This window comes from Alosa pseudoharengus, unplaced genomic scaffold (assembly GCF_046254945.1).
Source record: "Alosa pseudoharengus isolate Yale_2024_CS ecotype anadromous, Long Island Sound unplaced genomic scaffold, YU_APseudo_1.1 YU_APseudo_1.1_scf_21, whole genome shotgun sequence".
Lineage (NCBI taxonomy): Eukaryota > Metazoa > Chordata > Actinopteri > Clupeiformes > Clupeidae > Alosa > Alosa pseudoharengus.
In genome coordinates this window covers 27,104,799-27,124,396 of record NW_027468674.1, presented here as the reverse complement: position 1 = coordinate 27,124,396, position 19,598 = coordinate 27,104,799, and the positions used below count along the sequence as shown (strand labels likewise).

At 41.7% G+C, this 19,598-nt stretch overlaps 1 protein-coding gene across 1 annotated transcript; it reads left to right on the top strand.

The window, feature by feature from the left end:
- The first annotated feature begins 11,530 nt into the window (after positions 1–11,530).
- pdk2a (pyruvate dehydrogenase kinase 2a) lies at positions 11,531–18,829 on the top strand. Its single transcript, XM_076298396.1, has 11 exons — positions 11,531–11,734; positions 12,314–12,455; positions 13,235–13,306; positions 13,462–13,646; positions 13,736–13,825; positions 14,087–14,164; positions 14,532–14,608; positions 14,710–14,805; positions 15,522–15,632; positions 16,021–16,134; positions 16,346–18,829. Exons 1-11 carry the CDS (start codon positions 11,617–11,619, stop codon positions 16,487–16,489), a joined length of 1,227 nt encoding a protein of 408 aa, XP_076154511.1. The 5' UTR covers positions 11,531–11,616; the 3' UTR covers positions 16,490–18,829.
- The last annotated feature ends 769 nt before the right edge of the window (positions 18,830–19,598 follow it).

Here is a 19,598-nt window from a genome sequence, read left to right as displayed (position 1 = left end):
CTATTCTGCTGTTAGGCACTGAGTAGGCTGCTTATCACTTATAGAACTGGCCATCAGGAAAAGGCGAGAGGGTTGGAAAAAATGGAATTGTTTGCCGTCCTTATCGTCTGCCACCGCATGCTCAGCAGAGGCGAGTGTGCTGTGACTAAACAAAGCGTCAGTGTTCCTATTACCAATTCATGCTCTGCCCTTGTTTCTGTGCGCACAGACAGTCGCCACAAGTACCACGGCTCTTACAGCGACTTATGCAACAAGAGCTTTGAAAAAGTCTGTGAAATATAAGCGAGATCAAAAGGGCGACGTAAACGCCTGTTCCGACTGGGTAGGGGGAGATGGGTTGTGTGTGTGTGTGTGTGTGTGTGTGTGTGTGTATGTGTGTGTGAGAGAGAGAGTGTGTGTGTGTGTGTGTGTGTGTGTGTGTGTGTGTGTGTGTGTGTGTGTGTGTGTGTGGGTGTGTGTGTGTGTGTGTGAGCGTGAGTGTGTGTGTGTGTGTGTGTGAGCGTGTGTGTATGGGGGGGGCTGGGATGAAATGAAAGAAGACAACATAGAAAATAGGACAGAGAGAGGGAAAAAAGCCTGAATGCCCTTGTGGGTTTTTTTGCCACATGTATAAACACATCTGAATGAGGAAACGGCAGCCCTCTATCTCTCTTCTCCGCTCCGTCTTGCATCCTCCCTTCGCTTCCTTCCCCTCTCTCCTCTCACGTTTTCCTCCTTGCTCAACACTTTCTTTCCCTACTTGACACTCCATCCCATTTCTCTCTTCCCCGCCTTCTTAGGTGGCCTTTTGCGCAGGGCCAAACCGCTCATGAATATTCCGCCAAGACGGCCACGGAGTTCTGCTGCTCCACTCGCCACCCTCCTGTCCCTCACCGCCTAAACGCACGACAGTCTGTAAGTGCATTACATAACCCAGCGGCCCCATCAATGTTGCATGGGAGGTACAGACAGCGCTGGGCAAAAAAAGCAAAAAGTGCAAAAAAAATACAAAAAATAAAAAAGCCATATTGCTTTGACAATCAAAGGAGGATTTTCCCAATTAGTACGACATTGCGATCCTTTATCTTGAGTCATGGCTCTCATTTGCTGCTTGGTGGGGGCATCAGCGTGTGTGTATGTGCCTGTGTGTGCCTGTGTGTGTGTGTGCCTAGATACAGCATTTAAACCGCATTATATAGTCATCATGAGGGCTTATGCAAATGACTGTTTTTGTGCAACTTATTCTTGGGGGAGCGGCTCACCAGGGTCCCCAAGGGGCGAGAGGCTGTTGCAGAGTGTGAGTTAATGGAGTCGCTCCCAATAGAATCGCTGCATTACCATGTGTGAGCAGTCACTGCTTTCAGCTTGTAAGTCTGACATGTCACTCAGACTTTATTTGTTTACAAGTGTGTGTGTGTGTGTGTGTGTGTGTGTGTGTGTGTGTGTGTGCATGCATACATGTGTGTGTGTGTGTGTGTGTGTGTGTGTGTGCATGCATGCATGTGTGTGTGTGTGTGTGTGTGCGTGTGTGCATGTGTGTGTGTGTGTGCGTGTACACGCACGCATGCCAGTGTGTCTGTGTGTGACTCTGTGTGTTTGTGAGTTGGAGGGAGTGCCTTTCTTTTTATTCCACTGATTATGCTGATAATGACAATGGATAATATACGCAGCATTGAGTGTGAAACGGCACACCAAAAAGCTGATCAAAAATGTAGTCTCTCGTATATATATATACAGTACTAGCTAAATTATGACAAATTGTGTCACAATCCAGTGACAGACTGAATAAATAAAAATGCAAAACACAGAGCAGCAGCATCACATCTGCATCATGGGCTACAGCTTAGAAGTCATCCATCTCCAAAGAACGTCTCCTAGAGTTTACACTGGTCACCATTTTTAAAATATTCACTTGGGCCTTTTCAGGTTCCAACTCTGTTCATTCTAACATAACCTAACATAACAGTGAGTCTATTGAAATAGTCAGCATTTTTGAGAGTTGCATTCTGAAACTTAGGTGTGAATCCTGAACTGGGGGGGGGATAAATGCAACATTTCTTCATGCCTAGAAAATCTTGTCCCCTAGACTACAATGAAGAATGGGGCTATTATATTACACATTACTCTACTGTCTAACTTACTTATTTCTGTATTAATATTACTCAACTTCTACTCATTAATTCATGTCCTCCCCCTCCAGTCCAGTGAAAATAGGACTTTTGGATTAATGCATCACAGCCTCTTCCAACAGTTCATCAGACGATTCAGAGTGGACACAATACAGCATCCTAGATGAGTGGCCAATAGAGGGGAAATATCTTCATTTGTGCAACCTCACTGGAGAGATGCCTGAACAAACTTGTCAGCACTCCGCACCAAGGAAACACTGACACTGCGTGTTATTCTGCGTTGTTGCTGTGCAACACAATTTTAATGGGTTTATGTAATTCTTCTCTATTGGCGAGGTTCTCACAAAAGCAGCTTCACAGAAAAGCTGTAGCCTTGACACAGAATGATCTTCTCCTCTACAATTCCTCCACTCGGCAATGTGCCACAATTCTGAGCTTGTCAAATCACACATGTATCTAGCTCATTCCTCCAACACTGTCTGCACCACATGATGAGAGTCTATAGGCCTGATTTTTGTTAGAAAGATGGATATATATATATATATAGATAGATAGATAGATAGATAGATAACAAAATAAGAACTCAGGTGCTGACCAACTACCATTGTGAATAAATGGATAGATAAATAAATAAATAGATAGTAACTGGACATCTAGAAGGTATTCAGTGCGAGTGAATCTTGAAAAAGACTCTCTCTCTCTCTCTCTCTCTCTCTCTCTCTCTCTCGCTCTCTCGACCTGATCTCACAGACACCCTCGGTCCTCGCGCCTTCGTCTGAGAGAGTGGGCACCAGTTGGTGGAGAGCACGCTGATTTAGCCCTCTACCACAGGCTGAGGCTAATTTGTAAGGACAGCATGGGCCAGTGGAAGTCGGTGGCTCCGTATAATGCTTCACTTTGCCTGCCTCCTTCAGGAATAATTTAGTTCATTACGGCTCCTCCTCGCTTTCTGGGGTACCATCCCGCGCTGCCGGTTATGTGCGAATGCAATTGAACCTGAACAGCAACAGCCCCCACCTCCCCCCACGCACGGTTGCACCTGTCATTAAAGCTGAGCTTAGCAATTGTATACACACATACACACACACACACAGTCCTATCAACTCATAGGCAGCTCCCACAAGAGGCTTGCAAAACTGACAAGTGATCAGCCTGGGGGCATGAGTCGTGATTCACTTCCCAGCATCAGACTCTGAAATTAGCTCCTAAAGACAGGCGCTCATGGGCGGCACGGCAAATGAAGTGCACAATAATCAAGTCATGGGGCCAAATAAAGAGGTGTGAAGCAGAAGAGAGACACACAGACGTGGATGGGGTCAATGGAGCCCCTTGGGTACTGTGGAACTACACTTCCCACAGTTCCAGTTTAGAACATACTGTAGTCATTCACTGCTGCACTCACAATCACAGTCTTCTAACACACCACCATGCTCACCACAGTTCTGGACCCGTTCACAGCCTCACCACTACTGTTATACAAACTGCTTGTTATTAATCACATGTATTCATTCAGACACTTTTAATCCAAAGTGACTTAGATATGTCAATGTCATAACAAGGGATTACAATGTCTCCGGAGCAACTTGGGGTTAAGTGCCTTGCCCAAGGGCACAATGGTGGAAGCCAGGAATTGAACCCACAACTTCAGGCTAGCCCAGCTCCTTAACCACTACACTACTACCACCTATGCAAAAGGAGACCATCCTTTTCTCTGTAACATCACCATATACTGTATGTTACACTCCATACAAAACCTCACAAGTTCTTTAGAATTCTACCACCAAAAGTCTGAGAAACCCTCAGTCTACCTGTGAAAGCACCCCACACGGACAGCACCCCACACGCACACCTGGGTCCGTTTCATTACCTTAACTACCATACCAATCACCTGTGGTCATTTATACCCACACTCAGGGTCTCTCGACTTTTTCTTTAGGTATTTCTTTTTCAGGTGTAGGCTATTCATTTCAGTGACCACATGCCCTTAATACGAGACAGACAGATAAAAGACTGCTACATTTACATTCATTTAAGCAGAACCTTTTTTTCAATGAGACTTTAAAAAAATGAAGAATAACATTCAAGCTACAATGCAGAGGAGATCTTAGGTAACAATAAATACTACAAGATGAAATACTACTATGCAGAGGAGACCTCTAGTAACAATAAATACTCCTATGCAATGGAGACCTTAGGTAACAATAAATACTACAAAATGAAATACTACTATGTATAGGAGACCTTAGGTAACAATAAATACTACAGCAATAAGTACTAAAACCAGAGGATGAGAGAGCAGAAGTATAAGTACTAGTCAAGTGTATCAAAGGAGGTAGTGGTACAGTAGGAGAGAAGAAGGGAAGTGCATGGTAGGTGCATGTTTGGTGCGTTGGACTGTTAGAAGTGTTAGGAGAGGAGGTAATCTCGAAAGAGATGGGTCTTCAACAGCTTTTGAAGGGACACCCCTGCTCTAATGACACCTCTAGGTCGTTCCACCAACGGGGAACTACACGTGTATGAAAATAGTCTGGGAAGAATGATGGTATTATGAGAGATTGCATGCATGCTTCATTAAAACATTTAGCTTATCAAGTTGTCCACCAGACTCAAAACAAACTGCCTCCTGATATTTCACTCTCACTCCCATCACACAAACACAACAATGCATTTCAGGACCACGGCGCTGTCCATTATCTATGCTAGCCAATTGGCCTCGTATTTTAGACATTCAAAATAGATTCAGAGACAAAAATATTCCGATTCAAACCAGAGAAGTCACACAGAAAAAACAAGAAAGAGAAATGGTGTATTTGGCGCTTCATTTGCAAAATGATTCCTGTAAGATGCTATTAGGTGAATATTTCGCTGTGAACAATTATTCTTTAAGATTCAAAACGTGTCACGCCCGTCTGATTCTGTTTTGGTTCAACTGCTGCTTTTGCGATTTGTCATGAATTGAGTCCTTGCCTGCTGACATACGGTACAGATCAATGAACATGATTTATGATTGTAGATCAGCTGTCACAAAGGTAAACGGCCTCAAGCCAAATGCCTTTGCCCCAATCCATGCCTTTGCCCCAATCCATCATGCCCCTGTCATTTCTCAATCTGGCACGCATTCCTTGATAGACTGAAAGCCCCTGACATGAGTCAAGAGGAAGAATATACCAGAGGAGCAGGCAATCTTTCAAAGGGTTTTCTCACAATCAACCCTATTCATTTACAGCACAACTTCTGTGACCTTACCGAAAAGATAGCTTTGTTTAAATGTATGTCATGTCTGAGTACAACACGAACAACATACTTCTACTCACTATATACCACTGTCCCATGCCAAATAGACCAATAATGGACATTACTTAAAACTGTTGGCTGATTTAAATAGATCTCCTATAGTTATTCCTTTCACTGTCGGGGCTTTACATTTTAACCCCCTGATGAAGTTCTGCGATTTTCAGTCGACTGCCAAACTCCACACACAGATGGTGCAGATGCTGCTAACAGCAAGCGTCTCCTTTAAGAAGGAATACGGTTTTGTTCAACTATACAGCGTAAATTTGTTGTATGTTCGATTCATGTCATCAGTCATTCAAGGAAAACAAAGCACGAGTCGTGCCAATCCCTGCATGACAACAAAACTGACATACCATTTTGCCCTATTGTTTTCCCAACGCGCGGTCCTTTGATGAGGCATCATCTTGGAACATGGCTGTATACACGGCGCGCTGTCTGCCTCTGCACGTTTGATACACTCCGAAAAGACTCCATGACGCTCTCATTTTCGTTTCCGTACCCGCAAGAATACCCAGGCGAAAAACATGTCGATACTCACGTTTTCCCATTGATCGGTGCGTGAATGCCATTGCTCGGGCAGAGCACCCGGAAAGTGCTGGTTTGTTCTGTGTCGGATGCCAGCTGATCTTGCCTGCTGTTCCCAGTTCGCTATCGTTGGAGCAGTTCTTCTCAGCAGCGCTCGACGTGGGAGATCACACAGTTCTGCGTTGGATTGGTGAAGATTCTCATCGCGCTGATTGGAGCATCACCGCTTGGAGTGAAGAAACATATCACAAGTCATTGTTGACGGTTAAGACAGTAGTTAGTACCCTGTCAAACTATCACACGAAATCATTTCCATTTGCTATATATATTTGACAATACTAGCCCAAATATAAAAAATAAAAACACAAATTGTAGGCCTATATGCAATACTTGCCTGACCGTTTAATACACACGTAGCCCATTAGACTACTACATGCATGGTATTTTGTAGGCTACAGTTGTGCTGCTATACCAGACCCATTAACCTTAGAGATCGAGAAAGAGAGATGACTGGGACCTCCCCTCCAAACTACAGACCCTTGCACCAGTGTCACAATAATCTGTCAACAAATGTCTACAAAATGATTGCATTACTGTCAGGGCTGTAGTGGCAATTAAACACAGTTTATCCACCTCTGAAATGTCAGAAATAGAGTTTATTCACCTCTTATTAGAGTTTATCCACCTCTCAAAAGAGTTTATTCACCAATTGCAACTTTTAACATTCAAAAATCACACTGCATTATCCACATTTACAATATACACTCATCAACACTCTAGAAACCATTTAATACCACTGGTATTGTTATAAACATTGGACAATAACCTCAAACATGCTCTGAATGCCTTTTTAAAAAATCTGATACCGCATGACGCAGTCCACCTTACCGTGATCACAGAATCTATAAATTTACCCACCTCTTAATTTACCACTGTAATGCACTGTTACTGGTTTGTTTAGATAGATAGATAGATAGATAGATAGATAGATAGATAGATAGATAGATAGATAGATAGATAGATAGATAGATAGATACTTTATTGATCTCCAAGGGGAAATTCAGGGGGTCTCAGTAGCATACAGACATCAGACACAACATGCACTTACAGCAGAAATGGTAAATATAAGTATAAGTATAAACATATAACCAAACTCCACTGTACAATAGAGACAGTAGGAGATAAGAAAAACTAACAAAACTAAATACTAAATATACTATATAAATTAAATGTAAAAAATCCAGTGTGCTTGAGGGTGATCAAGCATGAGACGCTTGTAGTGACAGGGCCTGTAGTTCTGTGTGCATGGTGAGGTGCTCAAGAGAGTGAGTGTCATGGTGAAGGTGCAAAAGTAGTCCAACAGTAGTCCTGTAGTTCTGTGTGTATGGTAAGGTGCTCAAGAGAGTGAGTGCCATGGTGAAGGTGCAAAAAGTAGTCCAACAGTAGTCCTTTAGTTATGTGTGCATGGTAAGGTGCTCAAGAGAGTGAGTGTCATGGTGAAGGTGCAAAAAGCAGTCCAACATTAGTCCAACCGTGCAACAGTGCAATAATAAGGTCTAGAGACCAGCATAAATAATATGGACAAATAGGAGAGTAAAGTATAATGTAGACAAGGTAATATAAAAAACTATGGACCCTTTCAACAAGGTAAACAAAAACAATGCTTGAACATTCTATTTGGGCCCCAATCTACTTCCTCTGCATTAAGATAACATATGGAATGTTAAAAAGGAAGTCTTGTGGGGCCAACTATGATGCTGATAATGAAAATTCCATGAAAGGGTCTATAAAAAACTATGTCAGTGCAAGAACAGGTTGAGGTAATAGGGTTACAGCCATTCAGTATTGTAGCAGAAGCCATTGATCATGTGTGCTAATATAGCATGAAAAACAGTGTAGCAGGAAAACAGTAGTAAAAACATTAGGCTGTGGACATTAGTAAAACAGTAGTAAAACAGTAGTAAAGCAGTAGTAAAGAGTTTAAGAGTTTTCAGACCAAAGTACCCAGTTAAACAGATTTCTCACAAGCCACAAAGAGCACATTCTGAGAATTGTCATACAATTATGTGTTAATGTGAATTAAATGTACTGCCAGTGTTTTCATACATCTGGTATTGTTGGTGAACAATCATTCTTATTCACATACGGATTTGGTAAAGTTGAGTGAATCACATTGAAATGATTATGCTGAACATGAGAAGAGGCTTTGTGCAGTATATAGCTACTGTGTGGAGACAGATACAAACCCATGGCAGAGATGCAGACTATACTTAGGTTTTTTTAATGCATGACAGGAATAGAATGTTAAGCCACTGGTTTGACTAAACAAGAGGTTTATGTACATTTTGAAGGATCTCTGTGTTGTAGTTGTCCACCAGAGTGCAGTATAATACAAAATGTGCAACTACTGGTGCTCTGGTGTATTTGCATTTTTGTCACTTTATTGCTAGGGTTTTCAGCTGATTGAGGTGCCCATTCTGATTAAGGAAGCAACCTGGACCTAAGAAACAATGTCTTCACGGACCACCACTGAGGTGCGAACCACCGGTGGAAAATCCCTTTCTTTCAGCAAATTCCAAACAATCCTTACTTTTACGCTACATTGATACAAGCTAAAATCAATACATGCTAAAAGAGTTGAGCATTACATTCAAATTTGCTTTACATTTGTGTACTCTATAGGTGTAATGCGTTTTTTAAATGAGTTCATTCAGACCAGTGGTGGACGAAGTACACAAATCCTGTACTTGAGTAAAAGTATAGTAAGTATAAGTATATATACTCTTTTGATCCCGTGAGGGAAATTTGGTCTCTGCATTTATCCCAATCCGTGAATTAGTGAAACACACTCAGCACACAGTGAACACACAGTAAAGATGAAACACACACTAATCCCGGCGCAGTGAGCTGCCTGCAACACATCTATCATTGTATATCTATCTGTCATTGTCTATCATCATTTATTTGATGACGTTGTGAGGCTATTTATGGTAACATCAATATTGTGAAAAGGGGTCAACAAAGGTACAGTAAATAGTGGATTTAAAGCCTAGCTCGCTTAATAGAAAATACACATGTAGACATGTATTTGGATAGTCTTTTTCCCAAAAGGAACTTCAGCTGTCACAAAATGTAATGGAGTTAAAAGTAAGATATTTGGCCTAGAAATGTACAGGAGTAAAAGTAAAAAGTCTAACAAAATTGAAATACTCAAGTAAAGTACAGATACATGAAAAAGCGACTTAAGTACAGTAATTGAGTAAATGTACTCAAGTAATGTCCGCCACTGAATTCAGACTGTGGTTTTGTGAAATAATGTTCCTCTCTGTATAGCTTAATATGTCATTATAAGTGGCATATGAATTTATGATGCCAATATTTGGCCTTCTACATATTATCTAATGCAACTTTGGGGGTCATTGTTGTGGTTGCACTTGTTCCATAAACGTGTTGAGATCTTCCCGTATTGATATACTACATATTTCAGTGTACTAATTAACACATCTTTCCAGCACACTGTACACGGCATAGAGCACAATATGCAGGACGTGCTGAAGCATACAATGACATAATTGATGCTACGGAAATGTTAGAAGTTCCAATATGTTTTCTCATGTTTTACTTAGCAGTGGGCTGAGGCTCTAGTAAGCACATGGTATTTGCATTTTTGTTTTGATGTCATCCATCCACATAAAATGAATCATGATTACATAATGTGAAAACAAACAAACAAATAAACAAATATACAAATACAGCAACAACCAATCCCAGCACCGGCTGTGATGGCATGTCTGAGTTGAGTAAAATAATGAATTCTCTACAGCAGCTCCATTCCCTCTCTCACATACTCTTTTTTTTCCTTTTCTCACTCTCTCTCTCTCTCTCTCTCTCTCTCTCTTACTCTCTTTCTCTCCTCTCTCTCTCTCTCTCTCAGACTCTGACAGCCACAGCTATGAAGCCTCGCAAAATAATCAATCACATCCATTGAGAGGTGCAGAACGGAGAAAAGGGCTTCGAGACAAAGTGGCTGCTGGCTCCCCCTGTCCAGCCCCATCGGAAATTTCCACTGAGCTCTGCTTCCTCTCTTCCCACCCAAACAAGCTTATGGGGGCACAATTACCAAGGCACTGACAGAATGCGGAGGCCAACCTTTTAGTGTGACATAACAACCAGGGCAGTTCACAGGTTGGGGATGGTGATTATCGAGGGTGTGGGTAGATACTCTGGGGGGGCGGGGGGGGGGGGGTGTCAATGTACCAGCATTGTTAAACTAGTGGGCTTTAAAGCCATTAAATGCAAATAGAAAACCACAATTTTGCATTGTTTGGTCTTCTGTCGCTGTGATGAGGCTGGTGCAGAGATCTGTCATTCAAATAAAAAATGATTGTTGAAAAGTGTGCATCAGTGTAAATCTACATGCAAATGTGGTACCAGTTTGCATGCACAGAGAAGGTCTGGTTTCGTTGACCACTGTTTGCCACATGATGGCAGTGACTTACAAAGACAAACAGCCCTTTATTGACAACCAACGTCAATATTACTTTGTGTCAGGACAGAATGATGAATTACTTTGTCTGCTTCTCCTCATTGGAGATATAGCACAATACACACAAGACACAAACATACAATACCTGTGTGTCATATAGTCCAAACCAAGGTGGGCGCCCATGGAGGGTATTTTACATTTCTTTTTTGGCTTTTCAGTCATTGTCAGTGGGGTTATTTATCTTCACCCGTTGTAAATATTATACAGGCCTACTTGCAATACAAAACTGCTTTCCATGTAAAACTGGTGTTGGATGAGATATGAATGTTTGACCATTTTTTGATTTCTAATTGGGTGGAGGATATAAAATATGCATGGTTGACCAGGCTGTTGTCAAGATAACCCTGGGTTACGTAAGACTGGACATGCTCCATCAGATTCACAGAGGAACACAGTGTGTCCAATGATGGAATTAGGCTATTCAATACAGTGGGGTCACTTCAGGAGAAAACACTGTCCTTGCAGGACAAAATGGCTACATAATAATCATGGCAGAACATGATGGCATATAGCCAGAGCTGAGAACAGAAATGGCTCCTGCTGTTAATAACTGACCTGAAACGGACAATGATTTTCATTTTTTAATTAACTGAATGAAAATAACTAATCTATCAACAGATACAATGGATATCCTAACATCTGCTTTGGGCAATGTAATGCCTGTACATCAGGCTTTCAATTATGAAGGCAACATTCTTGTGAAAAAAATGGGTGTGACTAGGCCTACACCTTTCATTCAGATAGCATAGGCTAAATGTGAACATTCACTTCGGAATTAGGCGTATTTGGCACATTTTGCCTTCCAATTGCGTACAGTTTCTCCGTTGTAAACTTCTATCATTTGCATTGGGCCAATTAATTACTTTGTTTATGCGCACTTAAATGGTCACGTGATCGCAAAGTAAATAGTCCCACCTATCAGATCCCTATTTTCTCAGACGTCTACTGTGTCATCCTATTGGTTAATGTGGGAATTGGTGGGTTGGGCTTTGGGCAAACACATGTCCCTCTGAGGAGCAATCAATACATTGCAATGACTGTTTTGATTCGACTGCGACAATAAGCTTGCCTGCCTAGCTAACAAAGAAGTGTCTTGTAGATTTTGTTTTGAAAAGTAGGCTAATTAACGATACAGTTTTGACAATGAAGTTCGTTAGATTTGTCATGAAGAATGCAGCTTTGGCAAATGTGCCTAAACACATTGAACATTTCTCAAAATTTTCGCCATCTCCAATTTCAATGAAACAGTTCATCGACTTTGGTGAGTACAGTAGCCTACTGAATGTTAATAAACGTCTGAATTGAAAGTCCTACGTATCGTTTGGAAGACCTAAAGTGATCACGTAGCCCTGTGGTCCGTCCATTCAGTCCAAATGCGATGATTATAGACTACGCCAATATGTAGGAAGACTAATAGATTCAGTGTGCATTTTGAATCAGATTAAAGCTCTATAATGTGTTAGTCTATGCATTAGTCTGTAGTTGCCAAATTGAATGTCCGGATTATCAGATTTCCGATCATTCAATTTTACGGAGGATGCGTTAACACTCCCAGGGTATTGCGTCATGCATTGTTGTTGAACGGTACCGCCGCTTGAGCAGCGCCAAGACTGATAACTTAACTTACTGCGCTAAAACATTTTTGCAAATTAATGCCAGTAGACCTAATGTGCATTTTAGCTAGGCTACCACATTGGCCACTTATTTGCATTTTTCTTTTTTAAGAAGACCATAGCGATATTAATAGCCTATCAGTCAGCTTGGTGTTAGGCTACAGCTAAAATGTAACAATCGAGTTCATTAGCGCCTACCCTAATCATATTATCTTTGCCATTTGCAGGTTCTTCTAATGCATGTGAGAAAACATCGTTCGTATTCCTTAGGCAGGAGTTGCCCGTGCGGCTCTCCAACATCATGAAAGAAATCAATCTTCTTCCCGACCGGTTGCTTACGACCCCGTCAGTGCAAATTGTCCAAAGTTGGTACGTGAAATCTGTGACTTACGGACACTGCTGTTTGTCTGTGTGCTTAAATAGCAGACATTCACACATTGCTCGTCAAATAACTAGGATGTACTTGATCCTAACAATGTTGATTACGTCTAACCATGTGACATCTGTCCCACATTACACGAGGGGCCAGTGGTAGTGAACTCTGTCCTAGTTTCTAGCACGGCTCCTTGTCTTGACGACCCCAGTCTTCCCTTTGTTAAAATACTTGTTTATGACTTCATGGAAATCTTGGCACAAACCCGACATGTAATCTAACCTTCTCCTCCCATAGACTGTCTAGTGGTTTCTTTACAGTAAAGTCTAAGAATAGCCTATTTTATCATAATACATATATTTTTAATATTAACTTTAAATTCCATTGAATTCAGTAGCTGATGGCCATGACCACCGTTATGTAGAGTAGGCCTGCTCCTGGAGAGAACAGAGTGAATAGTGCTGTTTGGTCTGCACCGTTACCCTTTAGAGTGAGTCATAATGAGGCATAAACATGAAGCTGGAGAGATAATCGTGGAGGAGTCAGAAAGCCACTGTCGAGGGAACAACATGTCTCACGTCATACTGCACACACACACATTATCAGTTCATGGAACAGGCGGGTTGAGTTTTTATGACCACCTTTTAGAGAGTGTATGTCTGCTTTTTGTTCTGAACAAGAAAAGATGTCCCAACAATTTTATGTGAAGAGCAACCTTCTGACATTGTTTCCATTATGCGTGCTTACTTAGTGATTCTGCTCTTAACCATTTCAGGTATATTCAAAGCTTGATGGATATTTTAGACTTCCTGGAAAAGTCGCCAGATGACCACAGTGTTTTGGCAGAGTGAGTTTTCCTGATTGTGTCCCAGTTGATAATTTTGCGCGAAGTTAGATAGAACTTACTTTTGTGATGTTATCTTTGCGTTTCTGCATTATTAAGTGATGTTATCTTTGCATTCTTAGAAGCATGATGTGTAACATCACTGACTTCTGTCCTAGGTTTGTGACCACACTGGTGAATATAAGGAACAGGCACAATGATGTTGTGCCCACCATGGCTCAAGGTGTCATCGAGTACAAGGAAGCCTTCGGTGAGGATCCAGTCACCAGCCAGAATATCCAGTATTTCCTGGACCGCCTGTACATGAGCCGAATATCCATCAGAATGCTCATCAACCAGCACAGTGAGTTCTCCTCCTAATAGTCATAGACCAGATATTTACCTTGTTTGGTGTTTGGAGTTTTGCTAAAAAACAATTATTTGCTTCTGCAGCTCTTGTCTTTGATGGAGAAATGAAACCAGTTCACGCCAGTGCAATAGGGAGTATTGACCCTCACTGCAATGTGACCGAGATTGTCAGAGGTATGAATCTGTCCTTCTAACCTGTCTAATGTCTCTCCCTGAGATGTTATTGAGTTGCCTGTTTGTCAGAATTTCAGGGAAAATAAGAGTGTGCAAAAAGAGTTACTTCATGCTCATTCATAGTCAGTTTATTTGTTGCTGACTAGCTTCTATGCTAGCTTCTGTAACCTACCGAGAATTTAAGATGCTAAACTGTTGTTACTAGAAGAACAGGTGAGAATTTTTTTAATTGATAAACAATAAGCCATTTTCTTCTCACAGACGCTTATGAAAATGCCAAGGGGCTGTGTGAACAGTATTACCTCATCTCACCTGATCTGCTCTTGAATGAACCGAACAGTGAGTGAATTCCTCTTTTTTTAATTGTACCGTTTTGCACAGACCAAATGAGGCGGAATCACTGGAACTGAGTCGGACAGTCCATTTATACAGTTAACATTATGCCCATCACATTATTACATGGGATTTGGAGGGTTTGTTTGTATACATTTATGTAATGCTTCCATAATGAGCTGACCAAGCAGAAGCAATGAGGACGTTTCTTTCACCTGCTTAGCCAATATTTACACTGCGGGCCCTGAAGAACAGCAGTGTTTGAATTCCCAGAGCTCTTGAGTTAAGATGACTCAACAAACGTTAAACAAGTCAGATAATGAGTGTTGTATTATTGCTAACTGAAAGGGTGTTTTTTTGTTGCCCCTTACAGCTAAAAGCAGGGGGCACCCCATCAATATGGTCTATGTGCCTTCCCATCTCTATCATATGCTTTTTGAGCTGTTCAAGGTAAGTTTGATCTGAAGACACACAGTGTTCATGACTGCAGTAAACTATGTGGGAAGACTGCACAAAAACTAGTATAATGCAGCGTGTTCTTTGCCCTGTAGAATGCTATGAGGGCCACCATTGAAAATCACAGTAACAGCACCATACCACCTGTTGAAGTCATGGTGGCAATAGGAGGGGAAGACTTGTCTATTAAGGTGAGTCTTTTTTTTCCAAATGATCTGAAGGGAAGCAGTAAAACTTTTATGTCGCCATTGGTGAACATAATTAAAAGGAACACCTGCTAAACAGAGAAGTTATAAACCACGCGGTAGTGTCAATCATTTATTTTTACATTTTAAGTTTGCTGCAAAGGAGAGGAAATATTCTGCATGACTGCATGTGAGCATCCATAGAACACAATAGCCATTCAAATCCATGCTTCCGTGGCTTTGTCGCTACAGCTGTCTTTTCCGCCAGAATCTTATAATATGATTATGTAAGCTTCATTAATTTTGGCGATTTATCCAATTTGACTCCAGCTGATAGTCTTAGGTAAGATTAGCCCAATTCAGCAGCATTGAGGCTTTGTGGCAAGCCAATTAACCCTATCTGAGTGAAACTGGAGCTGTTGGGCTGTTGTGAGGTTCTATCAGTGGGGCAGCGCGGGACAGTACAGGGCACCTGCTGGGCGGATCTAACACAAAAGAACAGCACAGGGTGGCCTTGTTGTGCCGTTACTCTGACAACATGCATAATGGAAAGTCCGCCTTGCCCCTGACCGGTGGGCTGCCTTTGGCTCCATGCCAACCATCACCGCCCACCTGACTAAATGTCAGTAACAGCAGGTTGTTACCACAGTAACTGGGAGAAGTTAGTTATCTCTCTCTCTCTCTCTCTCTCTGTCACTCTCTATCTCCCCTTTCTTTCTCAGGTGAGCGACAGGGGTGGTGGAGTCCCCTTCAGGAAGATGGAGAAACTCTTCAGCTACATGTATTCCACTGCTCCCGCTCCACATATTGGCCAACACGAGCGGCCTCCTCTGGTAAACACCACCTCACTCCCACTAAGACCCTCAGTCACAAACTACTGCTAGCAGTAATGACTGTTATAACAAACCTGTTCAATATATACATAAGCATTTAAATGTACTTGAACTTTCGGTCACCTATAGAGTCAACCAAAAATCATAACATACCATAATGTTTATTCCATTACACCATACAGTGTAATTAAGCTTTTTATTAAGCCATAAAAGCAACACTTGACCAAATGAAAAACAAATATTTGTAAATGAATTTAAATATATTAAAATGAAGAGAAATGTAGTAGGCTACATGTTTTTTGCCAGTACAGATCCTCTGGTCAGAACTCAATGTCCTGGCTGCAAGCAGTCCTTAGCATTCACTCTTTCCTTGTACTGGCATTTGCAGGCTGGCTTTGGCTACGGTCTGCCTATCTCCCGCCTCTATGCCCAGTACTTCCAGGGAGACCTCCAGCTGTACTCAATGGAGGGTTATGGGACTGATGCCATCATTCACCTGAAGGTAGCAGATCCATTAATTCAGGCACTTTATGAGAACATTCACACATAATTGATAGTTGTATCATGGTGTCACTTGCCAAAAATAAAAAGATGACTAGTTTTGAGGGTTTTTTTAGATGCCATTTACATCGCAAGTGTGACATTTTCAGTCATTTAGATTGCATTTCAAACCTGCAGTATATTTTATTTCCCATGGTTTCTCCCCTGTGCAGGCTTTGTCCACTGACTCTGTGGAGAGACTGCCCGTGTACAACAAGACGGCCAAGCGCAACTACAAAGTCAGCCAAATGGCCGACGACTGGTGTGTTCCCACCAGAGAGCCTCTGGACCTGGCCGTGTTCCGGCTGTCTAAATGAGAGATGAAAGAAGGTCCAGCAGCGCTGCTGATTTGCTTGCAGGGGATCCTGCTATGGCCTAGGCCAGTGTCCAGTCCAGATGGATAGACTTTGGGAAACGGACTTAAGGACATTGCTCTGTTTGGGTGTGATCGTCATGGGTTTATCCCTCTTTTAAGCTTAAGATGCCTCCAAAAGCTGTTGAGTAGTAACAGCTACTTACTTACACGGTTGACACTACCGTCGGGCCCACCAATAACGTAATGACGTTTCATTCTCCCAGCCTGAAAGTACAGTTCTACTAAATGAACCTCTTAGTATTGCTTTAGTAGGGATGAAAGACCAGGGACACATGTCATGTTGACATTTGTAACTCATAAAAGCACAGAAGAACTTCGATATTAACACAGTCCACCTGATTGAAGTTAGTTTGGGATTCTGAAGGATAGCTCATAGTGACAAGAATTCCCTTATAGAGACTAATTTGGTAAGACGGGTGAAACCAAGCCAAAAAGCTGACGTGACTTTGGAAAAGCACTTGAGTTTAAAAAGTGAATCCTTTCTTAGCCAATGGAGGCTAAAGGCTAATATGGCCTAAAAGCAGGTGAGAAGGCTGTGGAATTGCCATTAAAACAAAGAGGATGGAGAGTTTGCACAGACATCTCAGCATGTTTTTAATGCCTGACTGATCTGCGTTTCAAGTGTTCTCATGCTGACCCAGCACCGTTTCATCTTCCCATGTAATTTTGCATGTGGTCAGAAACCAAATGAAAAAAACGGAGGTGTTCCTGTCCACAGGCATTGTGGAATTAGAGATGGAAACATCTCGTGGTTGGTGTCGTGGCATGGCAGAAAAAAAGGGAGAAACATGAAAAGAAAGGAAAAGAGAAAGTATCCCCTTTGAAGTGATCAAAGGAACGTGTTCAGAGATTGTTCATGTTCAGAGATTGAAGTGCATTTCATCCAGTCCATGGCCAAAAGCATCTTCATTTTTGTAATGGGTGATTTTCATGAGTCCTATATTTTTTCCCAATTGTCGAAAGACAAAACACTGCAAACAAAAAAAGAGTAATCTCTGCATCTATCACAAAGTTTTTAGGGGGCGTTTTCCACCAACAGAAAACCGTCTCCGATCTGGTTCATGCTTCAGATGGTGATCAATCATTTCCACCTAAACTAAATCAGTTCGGAACCTGAAAAGTTGGTTCAGAGCTGTCACCAGAAAATAGTTGCACACAACACCTGTTGATGATGCATCCATGGCTCTATCCAAAATTGATGGAAATGCAAAATGGTTTACTTGATAGTACCAAGGTTCAAGGAATTCTAAAAGAAACCAGTTGAAGAACCAGTTTTCTGTTGGATGAAAAACAAACCAGTGGCCTAAGTTAGCTAAAACCTGGTTCCCCTTTCCCTTTGAGTTCTACGGTACCTCGGTCAAGAGATTTGGCCATCGCCTCTGCTATATTTCTGAAACCATATTTGGTAACAATGCCCAAAACAATGCTTGCCTCTTCCTCCTCTCTCCTCCACTCTTAAAATGAACGTGTTGGAAACAATGCAAACTGTGTTGTCTCTATCTGGACACAAGAGATGTGTTAAAAACAATGCATGTTGTGTTTCAACACATTCGTTTTAAGAGTATACCCACTTCAGTTGCTAACACGTTGATCTCTACAGTATAGCGATAAGTAATATTCAAGTGAATGTGAAAGCAGAATGCCTTCTTGTCAACACCAGGTCCTGTCTTGTCTTATCACCCCTGAATTGTATTATCTCCTCTGTCTCCTCATTGGTCAGTGTAGTCGTGTTAACCTTCAGAGCCATTCAAAGTGTAACTACTTTGGGAAGTGTCTTTCCAAACTCCTGCATTTTTAAAAACGCGATGTTAAACAAATGTTATTTGTTCTTTTGTAACACTATTGCTGTGGATTGGATTTGATAGACAATGGATATCAAGTCTTTGTCACACATAACTGTAGCATGCCAGCCTGCTTTTGTAGACCAGGTTAAAAAGACTAGCAGAGAACCTGTAGCTTTTCTGCTTGAACTACCTCATGTTTAGTGGGGGTTTGTGTCGTCACTGTTTCCGTTAAAAGCCATAAGCTGTACTGTAAAGAGTGCACGTAGATCTCATGGGTGCAATACAAAGGCCTTTGATCTCTTTCTCCTCCATGTGCCTTCTCCTAGAGAGCCCAAATGTCACTGTTGTGAGTATGGACCAGGCATGTCGAGAGTATGAAATCTCTTTTGTGTGTGTCATAAAGTAAACATTGCTTTTAAAATCAATGTACTTATTTTTGTTCAAAAGTGAATCTATTTTCCATTTTAAATGAAAAGAAGAGTGAAGATTATGTGTAAATAAACTATTTCCAAGTGAATCTGAGTTATTTGTCTGGTATTTTAAAAACAAGTGTGACATGTGGTCTGGACTGTATATGGTAGCATACAAAATAATATCAGATATGATGCACTGTGTAAAGGAACATCAATGATAGCACTATGAATATCTATTCATATAAATAATCTGCCAGGATTGGTAGGGTTTGACTTCGCTCCTAGTTTTCCCTGAGTGAAGTCCCCTGCTGAGCTTAGTCATTAGGCCCTGTGTTACTGCCCTATTTTAGTACACTGACTATTAGTCACCATCCCCATACTGGGATACGGGGGTATCCTTGGAGACTTGGGGGTGCAGGTGCGAAGGCTGCAGAACAGGTGCAGACTGGGTAATTTAGTATTGGTTGTGAGCCCAGTGAGGCAGAGGCCACCGTGACACGAAGTAAACACCAAGAGAGTTACGGTGGCCTCTGTGTGTATGTGTGCACGTTCGTGTTTGTGTGGCTTTGACCCAAGTGAATGGAAAAACCTATACAGTTTATCAGTGCCCACTAGGTGCTGTGGCTCATTCCCTCGGCTCTGATACAATGTCCTGCCTCTGTCTCTATGTACCCTGGGTTGTAAACAGGTTGTATAACAGCACACTTGTTTTCAAAATGAACGGCAAATGTGCTGGTAGAATATTACCCTGCTTCTCACTTGCACTTTTATCAGCTGAGCCACTGAAACGTGTCAAAAACTATTACTTCCTCTTTGCAGACTGTTTCGTAACCAGCCTGGCACCTTTGACTGT